The following is a 26,306-nucleotide window of genomic DNA, read 5'->3' on the forward strand; positions in this document are numbered from 1 at the left end:
AAACAAAACTTCACCTGAGAATAATTGTATAGCATGTGGACAAACATCCTGTTGGAGAAAAGTGAGGAGGGAGACATGAGGGGAAAATGTAAAGTGTGACAGTTTCCCATTCTGGAGCAGACTCAGGGCCATCCTTGAACTCAGGGGCATGTGTGTCCCTGAAGGGACTTGACAGCTCCAGGGGAATGCAAGGTCCCTGCACAACTGTTTGGAGCTTTGTTTAACTAAAAGATTTAGGGAACAGGGGAATAGGCCATTATTTTATATTAAAACCAACAATGAGATTTTATGGAATAGAAGACAACACATTTTCAGAAGTTTAACAACACATGAGACTTTGGGATTTGGAAATGAGCCCCCAGACAAGCTCCCCTCAGTAGCCTGGTTTTAGAAACTGTGGTTTAGGTGCCTGCCATTGGGGAAAAGCAACCAGAATCTGAGGGAGAATGCAGAAGGGAGAAGGAGAGGGAAGTAGGGACATAGAGATCTGGGGGCAGAAGGGAAAAGCAAGAATAAACCAGCCATGGATAATTTAAGGATATATGGAAATCATCTTTCTTGTATGTTCTCTCAAAAGATAAGGCTGTCTAAAGGTGAAACAGCTTTAGACCACTGCCCAACCAAGTTAAGCCTGAGTGAAGACAGTCTTCTTTACAAAGCACAAGGTAACTGCTTTTTCTTATTAAAAAGGCATCTAATGAAGTTCAGGTGTTAGTAGTTCCTTACGTCTAAGGTGAATACTTGCTAGGATAGTCTAAAAAAAACAAAATACAGAAAAGCAAACCCTCCAATATGGAACTTTACAAAGGCTGTAATCGCTATAGCCAACACACTAAAACTGCCTATACACAACAAAAGACTTGACAGAACTCAATTCAATTCAGTTTCACAGTTATTGAGTACATTCATATATTTTTGAAAATTCATTACACTAAAAAATTTAACAAAGCTCACTTAATGAATATGTATGTGGTCAAGAATAACTCTACAGAATGGAATGCATCTCAAGTCTAGCAGACTAAGTTATGAAGTGCTCAGAAACAAATTACCATTCTCAATCAGAATAGAATAGAAAAATTAATATTTATACAACACCATGAGAAAACTGAGAAAAGAAAGAACAATTGACTTTTTTTTTTTTTTTTTGGCTGTGTTGGGTCTTCATTGCTGCACGCGGGCTTTCTCTAGTTGCAACGAGCAGGGGCTACTCTTCATTGCAGTGCACGGGCTTCTCATTGCCATGGCTTCTCTTGTTGTGGAGCACAGGCTCTAAGAGCAGAGGCTTCAGTAGTTGCGGCTCGCAGGCTCTAAAGCGCAGGCTCAGTAGTTGTGGCACACGGGCTTAGCTGCTCCGCGGCATGTGGGAATCTTCCCGGACCAGGGCTCAAACCCTTGTCCCCTTCATTGGCAGGTGGATTCTTAGCCACTGCACGACCAGGGAAGCCCCTTGACTTTTAAATATATCTCAACCTATACACCTTTGTTGAAGTAATTGAAGGGTATGCATGTGAGCTGTCAAAACTGTTTGAATAAAGTTGTGGATTAATATCCCACCTGGAGAGCAATGCATAATGAAAATGTATGAGAATCACTAGCAACTGAAGTATTTTTCAAATATTTGCCTTATCAAAAGGATTTACATTTATAAATTGTTCAATGTTCAGTTAAATAATAGGACATTGAAGAAAAACATATTATACAACTAATACCCAGCTTGGGCAAAATTCACTTTGAAGCTGTGTGTTTCATAGATACAACCCAAGACCTCATGCTAAAAAAAATGGAATCACTGAATTTTTATAGACATTTTCAAAGCAATATTAAAACATTCCACATGTTTTTTGTTGTTGTTGTTTTTTGCGGTACATGGGCCTCTCACTGTTGTGGCCTCTCCCGTTGCGGAGCACACACTCCGGACGCACAGGCTCAGCGGCCATGGCTCACGGGCCCAGTCGCTCCATGGCATGTGGGATCTTCCCAGACCGGGGCATGAACCCGTATCCCCTGCATTGGCAGGCGGACTCCCAACCACTGCGCCACCAGGGAAGTGCCTTTTTTTTTTTTTAATTCCATATATATGTGTTACCACATGGTATTTGCTTTTCTCTTTCTGACTTACTTCACTCTGTATGACAGACTCTATCTAGGTACATCCACCTCACTACAAATAACTCAGTTTCGTTTCTTTTTATGGCTGAGTAATATTCCATTGTGTATATGTGTCACATCTTCTTTATCCATTCATCTGTCGATGGACACTTAGGTTGCTTCCATGTCCTGGCTATTGCAAATAGAGCTTCAATGAACATTGTGGTACATGTCTCTTTTTGAATTATGGTTTTCTCAGGGTATATGCCCAGTAGTGGGATTGCTGGGTCATATGGTAGTTCTATTTTTAGTTTTTTAAGGAACCTCCATACTGTTCTCCATAGTGGCTGTATCAATTTACATTCCCACCAACAGTGCAAGAGGGTTCCCTTTCCTCCACACCTTCTCCAGCATTTATTGTTTCTAGATTTTTTGATGATGGCCATTCTGACTGGTGTGAGGTGATACCTCATTGCAGTTTTGATTTGCATTTCTCTAATGATCAGTGATGTTGAGCATCCTTTCACCTGTTTGTTGGCAATCTGTATATCTTTGTAGAAGTGTCTATTTAGGTCTTCTGCCCATTTTTGGATTGGGTTGTTTGTTTTTTCGATATTGAGCTGCATGAGCTGCTTGTATATTTTGGAGATTAGTCCTTTGTCAGCAGCTTCATTTGCAAATATTTTCTCCCATTCTGAGGGTTGTCTTCTTGTCTAGTTTATGTTTTCCTTTGCTGTGCAAAAACTTTTAAGTTTCATTAGGTCTCATTTGTTTATTTTTGTTTTTATTTCCATTTCTCTAGGAGGTGGGCCAAAAAGCATCTTGCAGTGATTTATGTCATAGAGTGTTCTGCCTATGTTTTCCTCTAAGAGTTTTATAGTGTCTGGCTTTACATTTAGGTCTTTAATCCATTTTGAGTTTATTTTTGTATATGGTGTTAGAGAGTGTTCTAATTTCATTCTTTTACATGTAGCTGTCCAGTTTTCCCAGCACCACTTATTGAAGAGGCTGTCTTTTTTCCATTATATATTCTTACTTCCTTTATCAAAAATAAGGTGGCCATATGTGCATGGTTTTATCACTGGGCTTTCTATCCTGTAACACTGATCTATATTTCTGTTTTTGTGCCAGTACCATACTGTCTTGATTACTGTAGCTTTGTTGTCCGGGAGCCTGATTCCTCCAGCTCCACTTTTCTTTCTCAAGATTGCTTTGGCTATTCGGGGTCTTTTGTGTTTCCATACAAACCTTTGCTCTAAATGGTTCTGGAATGCCTCTTTGGGAATTATCTTCAAAGCCTCCATTATATTCTTCTAAGCAATGTGTCAGAATACTTTAGGATGTGGATTCTGGAGTCTGGGTTTAAATCACAAAGCCACAATTTATTATTTGAACAGATCGAATGGCTTTATCTCTCTGTGCCTTACTTTTTTTTTCCCCACCTGTTTGAAAAGGGAGAGATGAAGACAAGGGGAGTAAATAATAAAGGTAACTACCTCTTAGAGTGTTGTGAAGATAAAATTAGTTAATACATGTAAAGCTCTAAGAACAGCCCATCATCAACTCACAATAAATGTTAGCTAACATACGTGAGCCCTTGGGCAAGCTACTGCATCTCTCTGAGGCTCAGTTTACTCACCCAGGGAGGAGAATTAATGCTTTACCACCTCAGGAGTTATTGTGAGAACTGAATGAAATGGTTTAGCCCACACAGTTTAGTGTCTGGCATGTAGTAAGCACTCAGTAAATGTTAGCTGCTATTATTATTACTATTCCTGGTGATGGAAAATCCATGACCCATGAGGATGACATTGAATTGAATAAATATCCAAGTTATTCCGGTCAAGTCTGAGTAAATGCAGTTGATGATAGCATTTCTCTCTGGCTTCATCCTCTTTGACCATCACATTAAACTCTATCAACTAAGCCCCTTTTCTTGGAGCTCACACCTTGGCTTTTGTGATTTTCCTGATCCTCCTTCAGTTTCTTTCCTCTTTCCTGCCTCCGTTTCACCTTACTGCCCTCTCATCATGAATATACCTCAAACTCTAACTTCAGCTGTGTGCTTTCCTTTTTACGCACTCTCCCTTTGGTAACACAGTGTATTCTCTCACCTCTGATGAGAATCCTTAAGTCTCGCCTCTCACCATCTCTTGGGATTGAACCCAACCTAATCCTACAACGTCAGTGTGTCTGGAACAGAACCCATAACGTGAGTCATCCCTGCCTCTCTCCCAAGGCCGCCATGCCCAGTCTCTCACACAGGGTAATTAAGTCTTTGTTTACAATGCATTGAACATTTGCCTTTTCCTTTTCATTATCAGTAGTGACCCCTGGATCGGGCTCTTGGCTCCCCGTGTTAGGCCAGAGGGTTCCAAATCTTTCTATCTTGCACCCCCTCAGGAAACGTTTTTGAGCACATATCCCCAGTGAACATGTATTTATTTACAAATTATACACATGTTCTACTCTACTAACATATTTATGCACATGATTTTAAAAAGAGAAAAACAGACAAAAATCAGAGTGAAGAATTTGAAATAAATATTTTAATGATTTTAATTTTAAGTATTAAATGGGTACGAAATGCCTTTTTGCTCTTGCTAAATGTATTATGAATAATATCTTTTAGTAAGAACAATGCGATTGAATGTGCCTAGTTATTTCTTAAAATGTTGATGATACTTCATAATACAGCTATTTAAAGCTTCCATGTTTGGCTTACTTTGGTACTTGTTTTTAATGTCTTACCCAATATGAAAGGGACTGCTCAAAACGTGTAGATCCCAAAGGAAGTGTTGGTTGACTGTACCTACTAAATCATGATGATTATCTTTTACTTTTGTCTGGAATTACTTTCAAAAGTTTTTTGAAATGCAATGTGTATTTTTAGTATAGCTGAAGTTTTCTTCTCCTATCTTAGTTTTCACGTATATGTTTGTTAGTTGATTTTCCCATGATTGATACAACCCAGAGAATGCATTAAGGAGGTGTGCTGAGTAAAGTATTGTGAGCTTATATCTCATTATGATCTTTCCCAGAAATTTAATATCACATTTAAAAACAAATAAATGATTTGGGAAAATGCCCCAGACATATCTTTAAGAGAATAGAAAATCAGGATAAAAAGCTAGAATACTCACTTAAAAAATAGTCTATATATATTCACCAAAAAGTAATAGAGGGAAAAATATACCAATATTTTAATAGTGGTTACCTCTGGGAAATATGATAATGAAGGATTTTTGTTATTTTATTCATGCTTTTCTCTCTTTTCCAAAGCTTCAAATAACATTTATTAATTTCAGATCTCAACAAATAACATTTATTAATTTTAGATAACAAAAGTATCTGACTGACACCAGATACTTTTAAAAAGAAAGAAGTTCCAGATAACATTTGAGTTTCAGACCCCAGGTTAACTGTGCTCTTACTGTTTGCATGGATAGCTGTAATATAACACAATCATTGATGTTCGTAAATAATAAACCTGAACTAATCAGCAAACATTAAATTGTGTTCCATACGCTGTGTTTACAACAAACAAGTAACACATTTTAGATGGATTTATTTTTTAGAAGTTAAAAAATTTGGGGGGACTTGAGCGACTAACCTTAAATTATTTGAAAAATTGCTACATGATGCCAAGTGAATAAAAATGACATGAGTTTCTCATTAGAGAATATCAAGGGTGTTAACAAGTCAAGAGAAATACCAATGACTTATTAAGAAAATCAAGGGTGTTATTTAACCCAGAGGATGTATTTTGTGTCCAATGTACTGTAAATAATTCTGAAATGATGTAAATGATGTAGAATTGGTTTTCAAGCTGTGCTATGGAAACTTTTAGAGCCCCTGAAAAGTGGGCAGAGGAATCTTCCCTTTCCCACCCATGAAACACTTCAACCAGAGCAGTGCAGCTTTGATCAGTTTTACAGGCAGGGGAGTCCACACAAACTTTGGTTTGAAAAAGGCATTCTACTGCTAAATTAGAAATCTAAAAACGCTTGGACTTATGCCCACCACACTGGGGAGGAAATGGGGCGGATATGTGTCACAAAGGACAGAGAATACAGACTAACTATATTTTAGAATATCTTTCAGTGTAAATATCTGTTTCTTCTATCCATACACCTCCAAAAGACAAAATGTTAGCCCAAAGCAAAGCAATGAAAGCAGGAGAAATGAACCCATACCAGAATCTGGAAGGTGGGTTGGGCAATTATCTCAAGCCAATAGATGACTTCTGCACCAAGTTCTTTGTGGGAACAGAGGTGAGTTGGAATTATCTGCTTCTAAATTACATTGAAATAAGTGATTATGACCTCTACAGTATGTTTGTCTTTTGAGAACTTACAGTATTTTTTGTAGTCTTCTATCCTTTGGCTTACAATATTTATACTGTTTTCATATTTTTATACGCTTGCTTGCATTTAAAAGTTTTAACCTCAGTGCCTCATAGCTTCATATTTGAGATGTTCCTGAACAAAAGTGGAAAAGTCTATAAAATTAGGTATGAGTCTTTTCACTAATAATTTTTTGATCAGCCTGCAAATATTTATCAAACACCTATACCGTATGGAAGAAACCATGTGAAGTGTTAGAGATTTACTAAGAAAATATATTGCTTTGTTAGGCCAGAACAATCTAGTAGGGAAGAGAGTGAAAAACTCACTCAATTCAAAAGATAAATAACAACTGAACATAATAACAATAATGACAAAATATGCATAAACATGAAATCTATCATCTTAACCTTTTTTTTGGCTGCATAATCCATAAGTTTTCTTTCTTATTTTTTTTAACATCTTTATTGGAGTATAATTGCTTTACATGGTTGTGTTAGTTGCTGCTGTATAACAAAGTGAATCAGCTATACATATACATATATCCCCTCCCTCTTGCATCTCCCTCCCACCCTCCCTATCCCACCTTTTTAGATGGACACAAAGCACCAAGCTATTCTCCCTGTGCTATGCGGCTGCTTCCCACTAGCTATCTAGTTTACATTTGGTAGTGTATGTTTGTCCATGCCACTCTCTCACTTTGTCACAGCTTACCCTTCCCCCTCCCCGTGTCCGCAACTCCTTTCTCTACGTCTGCATCTTTATTCCTGTCCTACCCCTAGGTTCTTCAGAACCTTTTTATCTTTTTTGAGATTGCATATATATGTGTTACCGTACGGTATTTGTTTTTCTCTTACTTACTTCACTGTGTATAACAGTCTCTAGGTCCATCCACCTCACTAAAAATAACTCAATTTCATTTCTTTTTATGGCTGAGTAATATTCCATTGTATATATGTGCCACATTTTCTTTATCCATTCATCTGTTGATGGACACTTAGTTGCTTCCATGTCCTGGCTATTGCAAATAGAGCTTCAGTGAATATTGTGGTATGTGTCTCTTTTTGAATTATGGTTTTCTCAGGGTATATGCCCAGTAGTGGGATTGCTGAGTTGTATGGTAGTTCTATTTTTAGTTTTTTAAGGAACCTCCATACTGTTCTCCATAGTGGCTGTATCAATTTACATTCCCACCAACAGTGCAAGAGGGTTCCCTTTCCTCCACACTCTCTCCAGCGTTTATTGTTTCTAGATTTTTTGATGATGGCCATTCTGACTGGTGTGAGGTGATACCTTATTGCAGTTTTGATTTGCATTTCTCTAATGATCAGTGATGTTGAGCATCCTTTCACCTGTTTGTTGGCAATCTGTATATCTTTGTAGAAATGTCTATTTAGGTCTTCTGCCCATTTTTGGATTGGGTTGTTTGTTTATTCGATATTGAGCTGCATGAGCTGCTTGTATATTTTAGAGATTAGTCCTTTGTCAGCTGCTTCATTTGCAAATATTTTCTCCCATTCTGAGAGTTGTCTTTTTGTCTTGTTTATGGTTTCCTTTGCTCTGCAAAAGTTTTTAAGTCTCATTAGGTCCCATTTGTTTATTTTTGTTTTTATTTCCATTTCTCTAGGAGGTGGGTCTAAAAGGATCTTGCTGTGATTTATGTCATAGAGTGTTCTGCCTAGGTTTTCCTCTAAGAGTTTTATAGTGTCTGGCCTTACATTTAGGTCTTTAATCCATTTTGAGTTTATTTTTGTGTATGGTGTTAGGGAGTGTTCTAATTTCATTCTTTTACATGTAGCTGTCCAGTTTTCCCAGCACCACTTATTGAAGAGGCTGGCTTTTCTCCATTGTATATTCCTGCCTCCTTTATCAAAGATAATGTGACCATATGTACGTGGTTTTATCTTTGGGTTTTCTATCCTGTTCCATTGACCTATATATCTGTTTTTGTGCGAGTACCATACTGTCCTGATTACTGTAGCTCTGTAGTATAGTCTGAAGTCAAGGAGCCTGATTCCTCCAGATCCGTTTTTCTTTCTCAAGATTGCTTTGGCTATTCAGGGTCTTTTGTGTTCTGCCTCAGTTATTCTGCTATTGATTCCTTCTAGAGAATTTTTAATTTCTTTTATTGTGTTGTTTATGGTTGTTTGTTTGCTCTTTAGTTCTTCTAGGTCCTTGTTAAACAATTCTTGTATTTTCTCCATTCTATTTCCAAGATTCTGGATCATCTTTACTATCATTTCTGAATTATTTTTCAGGTATACTGCCTATTTCCTCTTCATTTGTTTTGTCTGGTGGGTTTTTACCTTGCCCCTTCATCTGCTGTGTATTTTTCTGCCTTCTCATTTTGCTTAGCTGACTGTGTTTGGTGTCTCCTTTTCACAGGCGGCAGGTACATATTTCCCATTGTTTTTGGTGTCTGACCCCAGTGGGTAAGGTTGCTTCAGTGGGTTGTGTAAGCTTCCTGGTGGAGGGGAGTGATGCCTATGTTCTCGTGGGTGAGGCTGGATCTTGTCTTTCTGGTGGGCAGTACCACATCTGGTGGTGTGTTTTGGGGTATCTGTGAACTTAGTATGATTTTAGGCAGCCTCTCTGCTAATGGGTGGGGTTCTGTTCCTGTCTTGCTAGTTGTTTGGCATAGGATTTCCAGCACTGGAGCTTGCTGGTCATTGAGTGGAGCTGGGTCTTCACGTTGAGATGGAGATCTCTGGGGGAGCTTTCACCATTTGATATTATGTGGGGCCAGGAGGTCTCTGGTGGTCCAGTGTCCTAAACTCAGCTCTCCCACCTCAGAGGCTCAGGCTTGACACCCAGCTGGAGCACCAAGACCATTTTGGGTAGTCTGAGGTCTTCTGCCAGTGTTCAGTAGGTGTTCTGTAGGAGTTGTTCCCCATGTAGAAGTATTTTTGATGTATTTGTGGGGGGGAAGGTGATCTCCACGTCTTACTCCTCCGCTATCTTGAAGGTCCCCCTTAACCATTTTTAAGTGTACAGTTCAATGGTATTAAGTACATTCATATCGTTGAGTAGCTATCACCACCATCCATCTTGAGAACTATTTCATTTTCCCAAATTAAACTTCTGTAGCAATTAAAGCAGTAACTCCCCATTCCCTACTGCCTCCCACTCCTGGCACCACCATTCTACTTTCTGTCTCAATGAATTTCACTGTTCTAGGTACCTCATGTAAGTGGATTCATATAATATTTGTCTCTGTGCACACCAAAGTTTTGTAAGCCAAGAATGATAGCTTTAGAAAGAGAAATAACCACAAAATCTTAAAGCAGAAATTAAAGCATGACACCCTCTGCTTAAACTCCTCTTTAGTGACTACTTAGTGACACATGAAAAATTCAAACTCCTTACACCAAATGATGTAAGATTCTGCATCATTTGGCCCCTTTCTCTCTCTCCACCCCCACCTGCACCAGTCTACTCACTCTCTCTGTCTGCTCTGATTTTTTCTCTCATTCTTCTTACCAAACTCTTTCCTGCCTTTCAAGTCCTTGCACTCCTTGGAGTGAATATCATTCATTATTCAGCAGATATTTACTGAACATTTAATATATACCAAGCACTGTTCTTGGCCCAGGGAATATAGCAGAGAACAGACATCCAAAATTCCCTGCCCTCGCGGGGCTGACCATCCAGTGGGACGCTCTCCTGCCAACCCCTGACGTGGCTGACTGATCCTTGTACTTTGGATAGAGAGTTTAAGGGATGCCTCTCTGGGATCTAGGTTGGCTGGCTCAGGGCTGAAGCTGGAGGAAGTGGAGCCCTGTAGGCAGGGAGGCCTGGTAGACAGTGATCTCAGGTGGGCCTACCCAGTGGTGAAGAGGGCCTGAGCAGTGGGGCCGAGAATGTCACACAGGCATGGAGGCAGTGAAATTGTTGGAACTAGGTAACCAGATGGAGGGGGATGCTAAGGTTTCTAGCCAAGTGGCTGGTGATGTAATCACCACTCAACACATATTTATTAACCTGGTGCAAATTATTCCCGTGACTCGGTTCAGTTTCTGAGCTCCACATACCAGCTGTGAGAGCCAGGAGATATTAACTCTCTTACAGGACTTTGGTGAGGGCTGGGGTCATGTACATAAAGCTCCAAACAACTCCAGCAGCACTGAGTGCTCAGGAAATGGTAACTCCAAGGGTGATGTGCCACAGGCGATGGGCTAGAGGTGTACAGTAGACGCATCCCAGGCTGTCTGCTCCCTTAGACTGTGTACCAAGAGGGGAGGGAGGGCTTGTCTTCAGACTCTGAATTTCCAGCGCCACACACAGTCCTTGTTTGTTAAATGAGTTGACATGGATGAATGAAAGCACAGATGAGTGAATGAATGAGTGGCCCTGGTCCCATGAGATTGTCCTTCACTTTGCATAAATCAAATGTTTTCCCATCTCCTCTCTCTCACCTATGTATCCCAATCCATCCCTTCCTCTGAGTCCTCTTAACTCATCTTAATATATACCCTTCTCTGTGTTTTCCTCTTATTATTTAATGAAAAACACATTGGGATTAGGAGATTGCATGTGGGTTTTACATTTATAAGATGGTGGCCTGGGAGTAAATTTTTTCTCTGAACCTCTCCCACCTCTTCATTCACTGGTTCTGTCTGTCTTTCCCCTTTGTGTGGCAATTTCTGCCTCTTGTTTACACCAGGTCCCTCTTCTTTCTCTTCTCCTTAAAATGGCCATAAGTAGAACTGGAATACATATTACTTGTTATGTCATTTGGCTAGAACTCTTGTTTCTTCTTCTCAACTTTCAAAGATGATGAGTACCATACATATTCCCTCTTTCTCTCTTATTTCATGAATATTTATTAAGTACTGACTTTGTAACATGCTGAGAACAAATCACTGAATAAGGCAGACTAGATCCCTCCCCTTCTGGAGCTTTCAGTCTATTGGGACAATTTTTTGTTAACAACGACTTTGGGAACCCAGCAGTTGGAACTTGTGTACCTAGAATAGCTTCATAATTGCCTGTGTTCTCCCCATCGATGTGTGTAGATAAAAACTCAACAAATTCATTTTTTTGTTTAATATAAAATCAACTAATCATTTTGAGCCTTCCCTCCCCACACTGCACCAAATTATTGTTTGATTAAATTGACTTGTTACTTTGTGTTTGTTTGGGTCGTGGTCAGTCTTAGCACATGAATAAGAGGACTCTTGTCTTTTAAGTTGTCTGATCAGGAACCTGTAATATTTTTAGGAAGGTGAAGTGATATACACAGATTGGAAAATGGAGAAAGACCCTGAAACTGGCCGATTTATGAGTAAGTTTTGGTGATTGCTCTGTTATTAATAACTTATTTCTTTTTTACGAAGTACGAGTAACCCTGTCCTTGCTAATGGGAGAGAGGGCCCCTGAGGTTCTGACCCTACACCTTACTCAAAGTGAGGGCTTCGGACAAGCAGCACAGTTGTCACCTGGGAGCTTGTTAGAAAAACAAAATCTTGGATCCTACCCCAGGCCTGCTGAATCTGAATACAGATTTTAATAAAATTCTCCAGGTGATTTGTTTTCACACTGAAATTTGAGGAGCACTGATGTATTGATACTTAAATTACAGAGACCCTTGGACAATTCAGTTTTAAAATAACCATGCTGTTTCAATAATTCAACAACCCAGTAGCTCAGCTATGTGGAAATTCTGAGTCAGCATGAAATTATAAGCTAAATTTACCATGATCTTGCAGACCTCAGTCCTGTATGGGAGAAGTTAACTCTAGGGCCCTCCTTTGGGGCTGGGACTGGTCGTGCCCACATGTTCCCCTGCTCCCAGGGCCCAGACTCTGGGCAGATGAACAGAGGTGTGAGGGACAGGCCCAGGTGGATGGTTTGCAAGTTTCCAGCTGGAGAAAGGCATTCCAGGTAGAAAGACAAACAAGTACAAAAACATAGAAGCTCAGAAGAGCAGTGCACAATTAGTAAACAGGGAGATCTTCTGGCCAAAGCATGGTAACAGAGAGGGCAACAGCAGCAGGAGAGGTGCCAGGAAGGACATTTGAGTCCAGATGGCAAAGAGCCTTGAGTGCTTTACTAACCTGTGGACCTTATCCTAGTACCACCAGTATAATCAGAAAATCACTCTGTCAGAAGATCAGGGGTTAATTAATTGGTGGGAAGTAGGATGGCCAGTTGCAATAGCCTAGATGAGAGATGGAGAGGACTGATGTATAGGCAGGGTGACAAGGATATCCAGCAGAGGAAATACAAGAGGGAGAGAGAGACATACGAGTCATCATGCCAGGACTTTGTGACCAGTGGGATGTGAGTGGGAAAGAAAAAGAGAAGTTGCTGTTAATTTCTTGACATTTAATTCATTCCAAAAAAATGAGAAATAGCTCTAACCACCTACTTAAAGGCTATTTTTAAGTCATCTTAATACTTTAAAATTACCAGTCAAGTATTTTGTAACGTGGAAAGCCAAATGACACTGTTACTTCCATTGGATAATGGTTGAAGTTCAGGGAAAATCAATGTGTAGACATGCTGAACTGTAAATTGCATGCCCTACTTAACATTCTGTGAACTGGCAGTGTTTTCCTTGGAAGCTACCAGCCTGATGTCTTTCATAAACACCATGGAGGTTTCCTGGGTAAAGATGAGGCAAATACTGGGGGCCATTTTCTCTTGATCTGCTGGGAGCCCCATGTTCTTATCTCAAATATACAAAAAGGCAGGAAGGAGAATTTCCTTTTCTAAGAAGAAACTTCTGAAAGACAGATTACCCTGACTGAGCTGTGTGTGATGAAGAAGTCCAAATCAAACAGATGATCTAAGTGACAAGCCAAGAAATACAGGCTGATGTATTTGATGATGATGACAGTTAACATAATCATCTCATGTACTCAACTCACAAATTGGCACACGTCATGTGTTAGGCACTCAGTACTCTCCATGGATTAATCCTCACAGCAACACTGGATTTGAACCCAGATGGTCTGTGCTCTTAACCACATCAGTATACTAAATCCTTCGTTAGATATTGACTCTGGAAAGCTACTGTTTCGTTTATTGTAAGTTTCTTATAATAACCTGGCTGGGGGCTCTGGCATTTCATTTAATAACTTAAGGACAGCTCCATTTACTGCTGAATGGCTCTAAGGTCTTCCAAAGGACAAAAGGAAGAAAAAGTTATATGGGCTGAGAACCTCTAACATGTTAAAAGTACAAATCTTGATGGCTATCTATATTCCTATCACTGGTGGTCATTACATTTTGCAGAGGGCTTCTAGACTCCTGCATAGCCCTGCTCACCAGAGTGAGGTGGTGTAGGGAAGCCCGGCTCACCAAGGACAAAACCAGGATCTGAGGGACACAAGTAACAGCAAGAAGAAAGCTGTTGGCTTCCAAGGGTCTCCTGCCTTCCCAGAAATCCTCCAGATCACTTCAAGGTGCTCTTAGAAATTAGGCTTCTGTGCTGTCTTCAAGATGGAGCTCTGGTTAGAGGAAAATTGGTCTTTTTTAACCTAGAAGAGCTATGTTTAAACTTATTTATTTTTACTGTATACACTTTTTTCAAATAATTTTCACATTGAGATAAAAATATACATAAACAAGAAATTTAACATCTTAACCATTTTTAAGTACAGTTCAGGGGAGTTAAGTACATTCACATTGTTGTGCAACCAATCTCCAGAACTCTTTTCATCTTGTGAAACTGAGACTCTGTACCTGTTAAACACTAGCTCCCCACTCCTCTTTCCCCTCAGCTCCTGGCCACCACCAGTCTACTTTCTATCTCTATGAATGTACCTGTTGTAAGTACCTCATGTAAGTGGAGTCATACAGTATTTGCCTTTTTTCTTAAGTTTTTGGCCACACCACACGGCATGTGGGATCTTAGTTCCCCAACCAGGGATCAAACCCGTGCCTCCTGCATTGGCAGGTAGAGTCTTAACCTCTGGACTGCCGGGGAAGTCCCTGTATTTGCCTTTTTGAGACTGGCTTATTTCCCTTAAAATGATATACTCAGTTTTCATTTCTGTTGTAGCATATGTCAGAATTCCCTTCCTTTTGAAGGATGAATAATATTCCATTGTATGGATATACCACATTTTGTTTATCCATTCATCCATTGATGGACACTTGGGTTGCTTCTGTCTTTTGGGTATTGCAAAGAATGCTGCTATGAACATGGGTGGACAAGTATCTCTTTGACACTGTATCAGCTTTTTACAAGATTATGGTAGCTTTTTTTTTCTGCTTAACGTTACATTGTTGTTCTGAGAAAAAAAAAATCCAACCTTCACATAGCTGTTAATATGATAAGTTTCAGAGTAAATTCGTGGTTTTAGTATAAAATAGCCACACATTGTGCTTTGGCCTGGACAGGCACATATTTTTAGGGCCATCCCTGGGGCTTGTGGGTATGGGCAGCAAGGAGTAAGGAGCAGCCAGCTCCAAAGCCAGGACCGGGGAGAGGAAGCCCAAGCCATGGCGGAAGAGGCAGACCAGGGGAGCAGAAGGACCCTGGTGCCTGGGGCAGAGACAGCGGGGAAGCCTTCATCTTAATATCCAAATCTGCTTGTCCTCTAGTCTTCCCAGTTGCAATAAATGGAAAGTACAGAGTGCCTGTTGCTCTTACCAGAAACCTGGCTGCCATTCTCAGCACTCATCTCTCTCACCCCTCCTGTCAACTCTAGCACGCAAACGTTTCTGATTATCCACTCCTCCATTGCACCTTCATCCAAGTCACCATCCTCTCTCACTAGAACTACAGCAACAATCTCCCATGGTGTCCCCTCTTTGCTTTTACCTGCCTCTGATCCATTCTCGCCACAGCAACCAGAGAATCCTTTCGTATGTCAATCAGATAGTCTTCTAGGCCTAAAGGGCTCATTAAAAAACATGACACTTAGAATGTAATCTAAATGTTTTTCCTAACAAGGATTTGCAAGGTCTGGACTCTCCTGGTCTCCATTTGTTTCCTATGTCTCACCCTGGGATTATCAGACTCCAGTCCTATTGCCTTCCTCAAAATAATAAATGCACTAAACACTTCTCAGGACTTTGGTGTGTATTTTTCCTTCTGTCTGGAATGCTACTCCACACCAAAATCTTCCCGTGATGAACTCAAGCCTAAGTGACTCATCTTCAGAGAAGCCTGTTCTGACCATTCAGCCTAAATTACGAATGTCCCTTGTTATTCTTTCTTGTGATATTTTTTACTTCAAAATACTTTTCACATTTTTTTTTTATTATATACCTTGGGATTTGTTTGTTGAGTATCTGTCTTTCCACTGGACTGTAAGGTCCAAGAGGACAGATCATGTTTGTTTATTAACCATTGTTTACCCATCCATCTACAGTACCTGGTACATACAAACAATCCACAGTTATTTATTGACTAACAATATATACTATTGACTGATAGACTAATAAGTGAGTGAATGAATAAGAACAGGAAGTGTTCCTTTGAGCCTGAAAAGTAGCCTTGATGGGAATTTCCCTGGACTTGCCTTAAAAAAGAGGAGGAGCTGTCCCTTGACAGATTCATTCACCCCAACTGACCTCTGGTTCTCCACTCTTGGACCTCATTAATCGGGACCTGTCTGTCCATCGGAGGTCTGCCCATTCTTCATTGCAGGAATGTAAACAGTGTTATAAAAGGTGAAATGGCCTTTTCCACTCCAACAGCAAAGAAGCCCTTGAGCCTCTACACAGTCCATGATGGAGGTGTTCACACCATTCAGAGATCACCTTTTTACAAGGACATTATCCTCACTGTTGGGGGTTGGAACGTGGCCATCTGGAAAGAAGGTATTATGGTAAGTTGCCTGCAAAATGGAGGAGTGGGTGTGTGGTCCTTTGTTATTGAGAAAAACAATAGGAAAAACAGACTGTTCTGACATAGCAATGCCTTTGGGACACTTTTTAGAGAAATTGGAACAGATGGCCTGGGCCCCAGCCTGTCAGCAGAACCACTGCAAGCCTTTGGAAAACACAACCATTTGCTTTTCTTTCCTGAGGGAAGGAAACATGTACAAGTCTTTTGTTCTCTGAAACCAAACAGTCTTTTCTTCGAAATACTGTGTATATCATGGGCAGTTCCCTTGATTTATGTTTTTCCCTCTGCTTAAAATACAAGATGGAATGCTGATTATGGCACGAACTCTAAGGAGAAGCAATGGGTCTGTCACTGCTCTTGCACTGGGCAATTTGTCGGGAGGCTCAGAAAGTGGGACTAGGAAAGCTAAGGGGTCCGTCACCAGGCAGGCAGAGACGTGCATGGGTCAAGGTGAGGCCGTGCCAAGAATCCAGTGCTCCTGATTAGGACAGGGCCTGGGTCCAGGCAGACAGAAGCTAAACTGCCCCAAACTAGAAAGACTGGTAAAATCTAGTGAAGCAAGGGCATGGGAAAATCAGTAGGATGTGTCCCTCTCATGAGCTACTTAAGAAAATTATCAAAATCTGTAAAAAAGTATGTATATACATATATATGTGTGTGTGTGTGTGTGTATATATATATATATATATATATATATATATATATATATATATATATATATATATCAGAGCTGTAATATATGTATTCTTTGACCTAACACTTTTTTTTTCCCTTTTATTTCTGGGACTCTAACTTACAGGAATACTCAAAAAAATAATGTGTGTGAATAGATGTACAAGTTTGTCATTGAAAAAAGTTGAAAACTCCTTAAGTGTCCATCACAAAAGGACTTCTACTTTATAACAATGTACTTTTGTATGCTCATTTTTTTTTTTTTTTTTTTACAACAAGCAAGCATGAGTTTTGCGGTTAAAGAGGAAGACAAAAGAAATGTAGGCAAGATTGTCCAAAGACCATGCAGGGGTCAGGAACCTGGTTATCCACCAAAACTGAAGGAGCCGAGCAACAAGTTTGGCCTGTTGCCTCTAAGGAGTCCGTGAATTGGTGACCTTCGTTGTTCCCTGTAGGAAGGTTTTGTTTGCATGTATGGGAAGGTGGAAAGCAGCTCCACCTTCCCATACCTTAGCTCTAAACTCAGTCCAGCAGCTCATGACTTAGTTTAGTCCCGCAGATGTAAGTTGGTGAATGAGCCCAGGCGGAGCATGACGGTGGGAAGAGAGCACATTCTGATCTTCAGTCTCTATGAAAACCTCCCAAAGAAGGCAAATTACCCCAAAATAGAGAAAAGATAAGATGATCTTATGTTGCTTTGGTGGTCCAGAATCTCTTCCAAATAATATTAATAAGCCATTGGGTGCAGCTCACAGATAGAATTGACTTTTCATTCCCTTTTCCTGCCCACCAGAGCTATTTCCATGGTGAGCAGGCACCTGACAAGAAAATAAAGATATAGGCAAAATTTGCTTATAATCTTTACTTCTCCTGTGTCCATCAGTCTCCATAGAAAGAGCAATGGATTTAGCAGCAGTTGGATTATTAGAACCATAAATAGCTCGATTGGAAGGTTTGATCTTTTATATGATCATAGCCATCTGAGTTTTACTTTTAAAAAATCATTGTGAATATCTCTCAGATAACAACAAAAGCTTTTAATTTGTTTTTTTTTTTAATTTATTTTTAGACTGGACCCCTCCTTCAGTCATCCTGTGCACCAAAAAGGTACACCTCAGGGCACTGGTCCCTGACAAGGCCTGGAGTCTTTTACATTGGCCGAGAAGATGGATACATCGATATCTGGGACCTTCTGGAGAAAACCCACGAACCAGTCCAGTCACAAAACATCTGTATAACTATGATCACATACATCAAACCCTGGACCTTTTCTGGTATGTTAATTCTGATTGAATGAGCTAAGTCATTTTGCCTTTTGGGGCTAGCTTAGGAACATTTTGACATTCAACTGGAAAGCCTGTGATGTTTCTTCTCAAGATTTTCCTTCCCGTTCCATCTCTTCCCTTCCTTTCTCTTTCCTTCCCATCATTCCCCTTCCTTTCCCTTTTCAAATTCTAGATACAACCTGAGTTTCTCTCACTATTTTCTTCATCAACAGTTATTTCTGAGACACATTTTAGTATGTCAAGCAGAGGCTGATTTTAAACCACACAGTAAAAAGTATCCTTCTTGGGCTTCCCTGGTGGTGCAGTGGTTGAGAGTCCGCCTGCCGATGCAGGGGACACGGGTTCGTGCCCCGGTCCGGGAAGATCCCACATGCCGCGGAGCGGCTGGGCCCGTGAGCCATGGCCGTTGAGCCTGCGCGTCCGGAGCCTGTGCCCCACAACGGGAGAGGCCACAACAGCGAGAGGCCCACATACCGCAAAAAAAAAAAAAAAAAAAGCATCCTTCTCACCCTCTCCGGGTCCCTAAATCACAGGGTGAACCCTAAATCTTTGCTACATTTTGCTGCTTCTTTTCCAAATAGAATAAGTTCTGTACCTTTAATTTTTCATTATGTCACAAATTTTCAATATTTTATCACTTTATGGCCCTCCACTGGACAATATCAAGCAGTTTCCTTCTTGAGATCAAATGACTCTGCGGGGTCATATATCTCTTTAAACTATAACTTTTAAACTATAAAGAGGAAAAAGGTAATATGTAACAGAGCAAGCAGAAATTTAAGAATGTGTCGATGGAAAAGTAATTTATATCCTTTGTCCCAATTTCTCTGTTTCACCCAAGTAATACTTTCTACCCAAATTCAATGTATATTTGCTCCATTTCAAAGAACTTTCCCTTTGTTTCCAAAGATGTGCAGGCATAAAATTGTCTTTCTATTCATTTCTTTCTCAGAAGAAACATTACATTTAGAAACACAGTCTTCAGAATCTCTAAGAGTGTCAGAGTCTGACTGATACTACTCGGCTGTATGTGTCACCAAAGTGTGTTTTCCCATCTTTGCTACAAAACATTGCTTTTGTATACCTCCAGGGATTACAAGTCTAGGATTTAGCAATTTGAACCAGACCTGCTGAAAATGAGAAAAAAAAAGTTGATGAGAGAGAAAACTAAATTTTCAAACACATTCGTGTTTTATATCCATTTTAAATGATCAAAGGAAGCAATTTGTTTTTATAATAAGAAAACTGGTTCTGGCTGTGTCTTTGAAATTCATCTGGATAATGGCATCCTTTGGCCCTTACTATGTCTTTGGTGAAAATTGGCATGATGATTTTTTTTTTGAAAATCTTCCATGTGTTGTCCCTGCTTTCTTTTCAAATCTGCCCAGTGGATCCAGTCAGAGAGGGTCAATCTCAGCTAGGAGCCACACTCCTTATATAGAGGCTGAGAAAACATGATTGGGGGTGAGCAGGGTGGCTGACGAAGACTCAGGGTCTCAGCCAAGATCACTGTAACCACAACAGGTCCTTTGGGAAATCACAAAACAAAAACACAGCACATGCTTAACCTCTAAAGTGGCTTTCTGATTGCAGAGTTTTTCTTCTCCCACATTTTTTTAATCTTTCAGCTAAGCAGCAATTTATAGCTATAGCTGATTATTATGGAACATTGCATATATTGGAAATTCCTTGGACACTAAGTCGCCCTTCCACCAATGAGGTTAGTAACTTTTGGCTTTGAGGATTTACGTGATCAGATACTGCTGAGGCATGTTTTAGAAGTATGTTCAGAAACGACAGCATTGGGATAGGGAGGGTGGGAGGGAGGGAGATGCAAGAGGGAAGAGATACGGGAACATATGTATATGTATAACTGATTCACTTTGTTATAAAGCAGAAACTAACACACCATTGTAAAGCAATTATACCCCAATAAAGATGTTAAAAAAAGGAAATGACAGCATTTTTGCTCTTTAAGAGAACAAAAGAATCATGCAGTCAAAAATAAGGGGATGTTAACCTAAATGGGAAAAGAATTTGAAAAAAAATAGATACAAGTATATGTATAACTGAATCACTTTGCTGTACCCCTGAAACTAACACAACATTGTTAATCAACTATGCTCCAATATAAAATAAAAATTTTAAAAAAGGGGATGTATTTCTCTTTTATGAGATAAATGGTTTAAAGCTAGGGAAAAAAAAAAAACAAGCATGCAGCAAAAGAAAGTCCAAGTAAATGAAGCCCAGATTCAGAGAGGAATTGATTTGAGGATTCATGATCATAAGATGTTATTTTCACGTTGTAACCTAAGCATGGGACCCTTATTTCAGTGATATCCTTCCCAGAGGGCCCAGCTGACATTTTTATGCATCTATCCATTGCCAGCCTCCACCCGTCCTTCCCCAGCTTGGTATGCTGCAGGCAGCAGGTCTGAAGTGGCAGTATTCTGCCACTCCATGCACACCACCCAAGGGTTTCAAGCAGTGTTAATAATTAGGTTATAAAAAGAAGATCAATATGTAGAAATACATAAATATGTATGCAACCAACATTAAACATATAGATTGCAATCTGTTGCAAGTCCCAACAACATCACCCTAGTTACTGGTATGCAAAAAACTTTCCTTCCCTTGGTGGCCTTGCCCAAGGTCTCTGCTGACTTCCCTGCTTCTATTCTTACGTCCACACGCTAAACTCTCCAGGGGACCAGGAACTCAGCTGTGCTTCCAGTCCCTTTATGGTTTCCATTGACATCCTCATCTGGGTTTTCCAAGTTTGTTTGATGATGTGAAACTTCCCTTAGTCTTAAAAGTGAGAAGGAAAGAAGGGAGGGTGGGAGCAATCCCTGAATATTTCTCCAACAAAATTGCAATTTTTTGCAGCTCTCTCCTTCCAATCCCACTCCTTTCCTGCCATCCCTCAATTCGCAGGCCCCTAAACCTTAGCCCAGTAGCCCCCAAATTAGCTAGTTCCTCTGATAGTGGGCCTGTGGGCATTATCCCAAAGCAGGTAATCTAGCTAATAACTTACAAGCCGCAGAAATTCTTCAGCGCCTCATGAAGAACATGGGGGCTTCCATGTGGGTCCCCCTCTCATGGGCCTCTGCTTCTAACAGGTATCTAGGATAAGCTACTACTTTGAAAGAGAAGTCAAGCATCTGGAATATGTAGAACAGCGCAAAAAAATTCGGGAAGAAGAAAAGAAAGAAATGGAAATGGAGAAGAAAAAAGTTGTAAGTTAAATTTCAGAAACAATAATTGCTTCCCTCTAATGCCATTGAGAATATATTTGTTTGGCTTATTCCACAATTTTAATAGAAAAATTATGCCTTTTTTCATTCTTGTTCTGATGGGAGTCAAGGGGGCATTTCTCTGATTTCCTAGCTTACTATGAGTCAGAACAACCAGTTGGACACACCTAGTGAGATTCTACCCAATTTAAGTTTCTGAAATTTTCTATATTTCAAAGGCCTTTAGATACAGTGGTATCTAAATACCAATTATAGATACAAAGATTCAAATTCGAATGCTTTCATTTCATAGAATTTTAACATCTAGTGAATAATGCATGAAAACAGTGCAGGGCTTCCCTGGTGGCACAGTGGTTGACAGTCCGCCTGCCGATGCAGGGGACACGGGTTCGTGCCCCGGTCCGGGCAGATCCCACATGCCGCGGAGAGGCTGGGCCCGTGAGCCATGGCCGCTGAGCCTGCGCGTCCGGAGCCTGCGCTCTGCAACGGGAGAGGCCACAACAGTGAGAGGCCCGCGTACCGCAAAAAAAAAAAAAAATTTACCAAAAAGGAACCTAAATCTCTGAAGCCCCCATCCTCTTCCTCAGCCTCTCTGTTTGATGTGAATTCCATCACTCTGTTGGTCTTCCCTTGACCACTGGAATTTAGGGCCTTGAAATATTCTGTGAATTCAGCTCTTCTTTCTTTCTCACTTGAGGTCATCTCAGTCCATATTTCTGCTTGTCTCTTGCTCATTCCCTTCCTTGCCCTTTTGTCACCAACAATTTCATCACCGCCTGTTGTTTCCTTATAGCCAAATATATAGCCTCCTCCAATGTAATTACTCATGTAAGACCCTAGGTCTCAATTAAAAGCACAAGCATGTGGAAATATTTTAATGTACTGCATTAGCAAATAGATTAACATTATCACATTGATATATACGAATTAGTGGAACAAAAACAGAGGGAGCATCATTTAAAAGCATTGTTTAGTGGTGACAAGGTATAAAAGAACACCAATTAATTAACTTTTCTTTGTTTTCTTTTGTTACAAAAAAAAAAAATTGGTCTTGGTCTGTTCTTTTGCACAACCACAAACACTGGGTGAAAATCTGCCACCCTTTCCTACACCAGCAATCATCGATTACTGGGAGTGTTTCAATAACATAGTGACAGCTAATTATCCACATAGAATTGTGGATAATCCAAAAATAATTTACAATGTGAAGTACTTTTAAAAAACTTGAATATTATAATAATCATATCTTGGAATTGTATGATGCTTTTGAGTTTCCAAGACTTTTCCACCTTCTTGTAACTTCATTTCCATTTGACATAGTACCCTCCTTAAATTAGAGCTACCACTTGTCAAGTTTTCTCTGGAACTAGACTGTGGATAAGTGAATACATTTAAAAGGGCTCCTCTGTTACATTTAGAAAATGAAAAGGGTCACCAAGGAAAAATAACTAATGTTGGTCAGAAGTATCTCCTTACAAGCAACTGCTGATAACAGGGGAAATGGGAACAAACTAACAACCTCAGCGGATTGCAGTGGGGACTAAATGAGTTGAAATATTTACAGCACTTAGCCAGTAACTGGCAGTTAGGAAGTGTCCACTATTAATATTATTACCGAGGGCAGGGGACGATCACACATCCGTCCAGCAAGGCTGGTTTTCATGAACGCCCCCCGAATGGCAGGGATTAGGCTGTGCACTTCAACCCACACATGTGAGGGAAATCATATACCCATCTCTTTGCAAACATTGAATCTGGATACCGCTCACTTATTGAAAAATAATAGTAATTACAGCTCTAACAGCACACAAAATGGGAATTTTCCTAACTGGAATTTCAGCTGGACACCCGAAACTGAGAAAAGTAGCAGTTTCCATATGATCCATTATGTCATCTCTATGGGACAGAGAAGACGGAAGAATTCAAAAGAATTCTGCAACCCCTAGTCAATGACCCACACTCCAGGCTACACAAGGGAGGCAAGAATTATGGGGAAGAAGGTTGGAAAAGGGGATTTTTTTTTTTGGAGAGAGGTGTTGGAGCGCTGTGTATCCCCCATTCCCACTTCTGCAACACCACCCAGACTCTGGGAGGAAACCTTCAAGAGAAGCACTGCTAGAGATAGGTTGCTGGCCAGGATGGACCATTGGCCTCGTACACCTGGCAGGAGGCTTCCTGAGCCACAGAAATCCAAGAGCTAGGAGTTACCAAGGGACCAGAGCAGAATGTCCAGGGAGAATTTAGGAAACACAGGGACAGGGACCTGACTCCTATGGTTGGAAAGTCTGCAGGCAAAAGATTAGCTTAAACTGCTCTGACAGATGGGTGGAGAGAGGACCAGGGGCAATGAACTTGTACTGATGGCAGAGTGAGGGTGGTAAGTTTTCCTGGGGCCAGGTGGAAACTTGGAAGTAGCTAGGCTCAAATCAGGTGTCCCAAAGGACTTTCTAAGTGGGGTGAGGCGATCTACAGAAAGAGCCTGGAGGTGCACAGGGGGGCATTGCCCTGGGAGCCACAAGGGGCAGCCTTCACTTGGATATTGGACTGGCCTGAGTCTTCAAATACCTGAAAACGACACTATTTCTAATACCTAAAAATGATAGGAAGTGCTACGGAATCTGTCACATATGTTGTAAAGGACAAAGGTTAGAAGAATAACATTTTTCTACTCTCACCTTATCAAGTCGTGCTCTTTTTGTGAATTGGTTAGTGTAGCTAACAAGTGCTTACTGGGCGCATGCACCATTCTGAGGGCCTGTCCTATTTAATAATTCATTTAATCCTCACCATGCTATGAAGCAGTTATAATGATTAGACATGAAGAACCTGAGAAAGCAGAGATATTAAGAGAGGGGGAAAAGCAAACATACGGAAAGAATGTGGCAGAGGCAGGGGAAGAGAACATCAGTCATTGTGAATATTCAAAAGAGGAAAATACCTCTTGCAAATTATTCTCTAAAGAAACTAGAATAAAATACAGTTCTGGTCCCTTTGATGGAATCCACAAAGACAGGGCTTTGTGACAAGTCATCAGAAGGCACAGGAAGACATTAGGATGGGGACAGGACAAGAGGAGAAAAAACAAAAGCAACACAGGATGACACACCATCCTGTGTGAAGTGACCCTAAAGTTCCTCTGAAAGAAGACACAGATGAGAAAAAACAAAATCTTAAAAATCGTAATGACTGCCCCAGCAGATATTACAATAAATTAAAATGTCACAGTTATTAAACCAGAGCAGTACTCAGGTGAACACTGACAGATCAAAGAACAAAACAGATGACTCAGATTATTCAGCAAGTGGTGCTGGGTAAATTAGCTGAATAAATGCCCTTCATTGTTATTCTCTCCCCTCTCAATGTGCTCCTCCCTGCATCAGTGGCAGGAGCTCGTAGGCCAGCCTGGATTGCCCCTGCCCCCGAGAGCCCACATCCAGTCCATCGGCAGACTGGGTCAGCCCCACCGCCAGGAGCTGCCTGGAGTCCGCACACACCGCTCCGCTCATCTCTGCCCCTCCCCTTCAGAGCCAGCAGCCTCTCTCCCTGACTGTGCAAGAGATGCCCCCCTGCCCTCTGCCCCTCACAGCCCTTCCAGAGAACAGCAGGCAGGCCAGACTTTCAAAAATAGCCCCTTCCCAGCCTTTGGTATCTCTAGCTGCCAGAGTTTTATACAAATGACTTGCTTTTTTCCCCCCTAGGAAACGTATCAGAAGTCAAAAGAACAATTGGAAGCCAAACTGAAAATGGACTACGAGAGTTATTTGGAACTGGAAAAGGACATCCTCATCAATCTTGGTCTAATCAAAGTGGAAGAGACAATGTCAAACAAGGAAATGATATAGAAAAGCTTTCTGTAGGGGTGTTTTGAGGGCTTTGTGGGGCTTTTCTTTACTCATCATTTTTTATGTAAGGTGAACTAGCAAAACTAAACGTGAAAAAGGTTTACTTATGCATATCAAGCTTTTATTTCACTGCTATTAAAACTTTTGAATTAAACAATAAGATCTGTTTCCATTTTTGGCCTGAATATGTACTAAACTTTGTACTGAATATAAAAGCTATTGATAATGAAATTTTCACTTTCCTGTAATAATACAGAGCTTCAGACATCCACCCTCAGTCCTCACCTGACATCCATTCAGAGCTCCTAATCCCAGACAGAAGTGGAGCTCAAACTTTGCTCCTAATTATCAGGTTGCTTTTGGTCACCTCACCAAAACGTGCTCCCACTGGGCCACTGCACAGATCGTCAGGCCATGTGCTCAACAAAATATTAGCAGATGGAATCCAGAAATATACGCATAGAAATGGATAACACATGAAGATCATGTTGGATTTATCCAGGAAATATAAGGTAAATTTAACAGTAGAAAATAAATCGATGTTTGATTAAAGGAGGGAATTTATGATACAAAAAAAATGCAGAAAAACATTCCTTAAAAGTCAACATCCACTCACGATAATAAATTCTTTGCAATTACAAAAAGAAGGAAACTTCCTTAATCGGATGCAGGGTAGCTAAAACAATCCTACAACAAACGTTATACTTAATGGTGAAAAGCTGGAAGTTTTCCTCAGAAGTGTGGAACGAGATGGTGCCCACTGTCGTGTCTTCTAGTCAATATTGTACTGAAGGTTTAACCAGTGTGGGCACAAAAAGGAAAGAGCGTATGAAACTGAGTTGTGAAAGAGCTTGATGTACCTCAGTAACAGAGTCAACGTCACAGGAAAGTGACTAGCGTGAGAGGTGGGTGGCAGGGAGAGTGGCAGGAGATGAGACTGGAGAAGCAGCCTGGAGCCAGATGGTGAAGGCTCCCGTAAACCAAGCTAAAGAAGCTGGATTAGAGTTTGCAGA

At 40.5% G+C, this 26,306-nt stretch overlaps 1 protein-coding gene across 1 annotated transcript in view; it reads left to right on the top strand.

The window, feature by feature from the left end:
- Nucleotides 1–25,325, top strand: part of DNAI3 (dynein axonemal intermediate chain 3) — a 66,697-nt gene extending 41,372 nt beyond the window's left edge. Inside the window, exons 14-21 of the mRNA XM_060006248.1 lie at nt 578–665; nt 6,232–6,362; nt 11,655–11,718; nt 16,089–16,219; nt 17,981–18,185; nt 19,826–19,917; nt 21,317–21,433; nt 25,150–25,325. Of these exons, the coding sequence (XP_059862231.1) occupies nt 578–665; nt 6,232–6,362; nt 11,655–11,718; nt 16,089–16,219; nt 17,981–18,185; nt 19,826–19,917; nt 21,317–21,433; nt 25,150–25,293 (972 nt within the window). The 3' untranslated portion in view covers nt 25,294–25,325. The remainder of the gene's footprint in view (nt 1–577; nt 666–6,231; nt 6,363–11,654; nt 11,719–16,088; nt 16,220–17,980; nt 18,186–19,825; nt 19,918–21,316; nt 21,434–25,149) is intronic.
- The last annotated feature ends 981 nt before the right edge of the window (nt 25,326–26,306 follow it).

Source organism: Delphinus delphis, chromosome 1 (assembly GCF_949987515.2).
Source record: "Delphinus delphis chromosome 1, mDelDel1.2, whole genome shotgun sequence".
Lineage (NCBI taxonomy): Eukaryota > Metazoa > Chordata > Mammalia > Artiodactyla > Delphinidae > Delphinus > Delphinus delphis.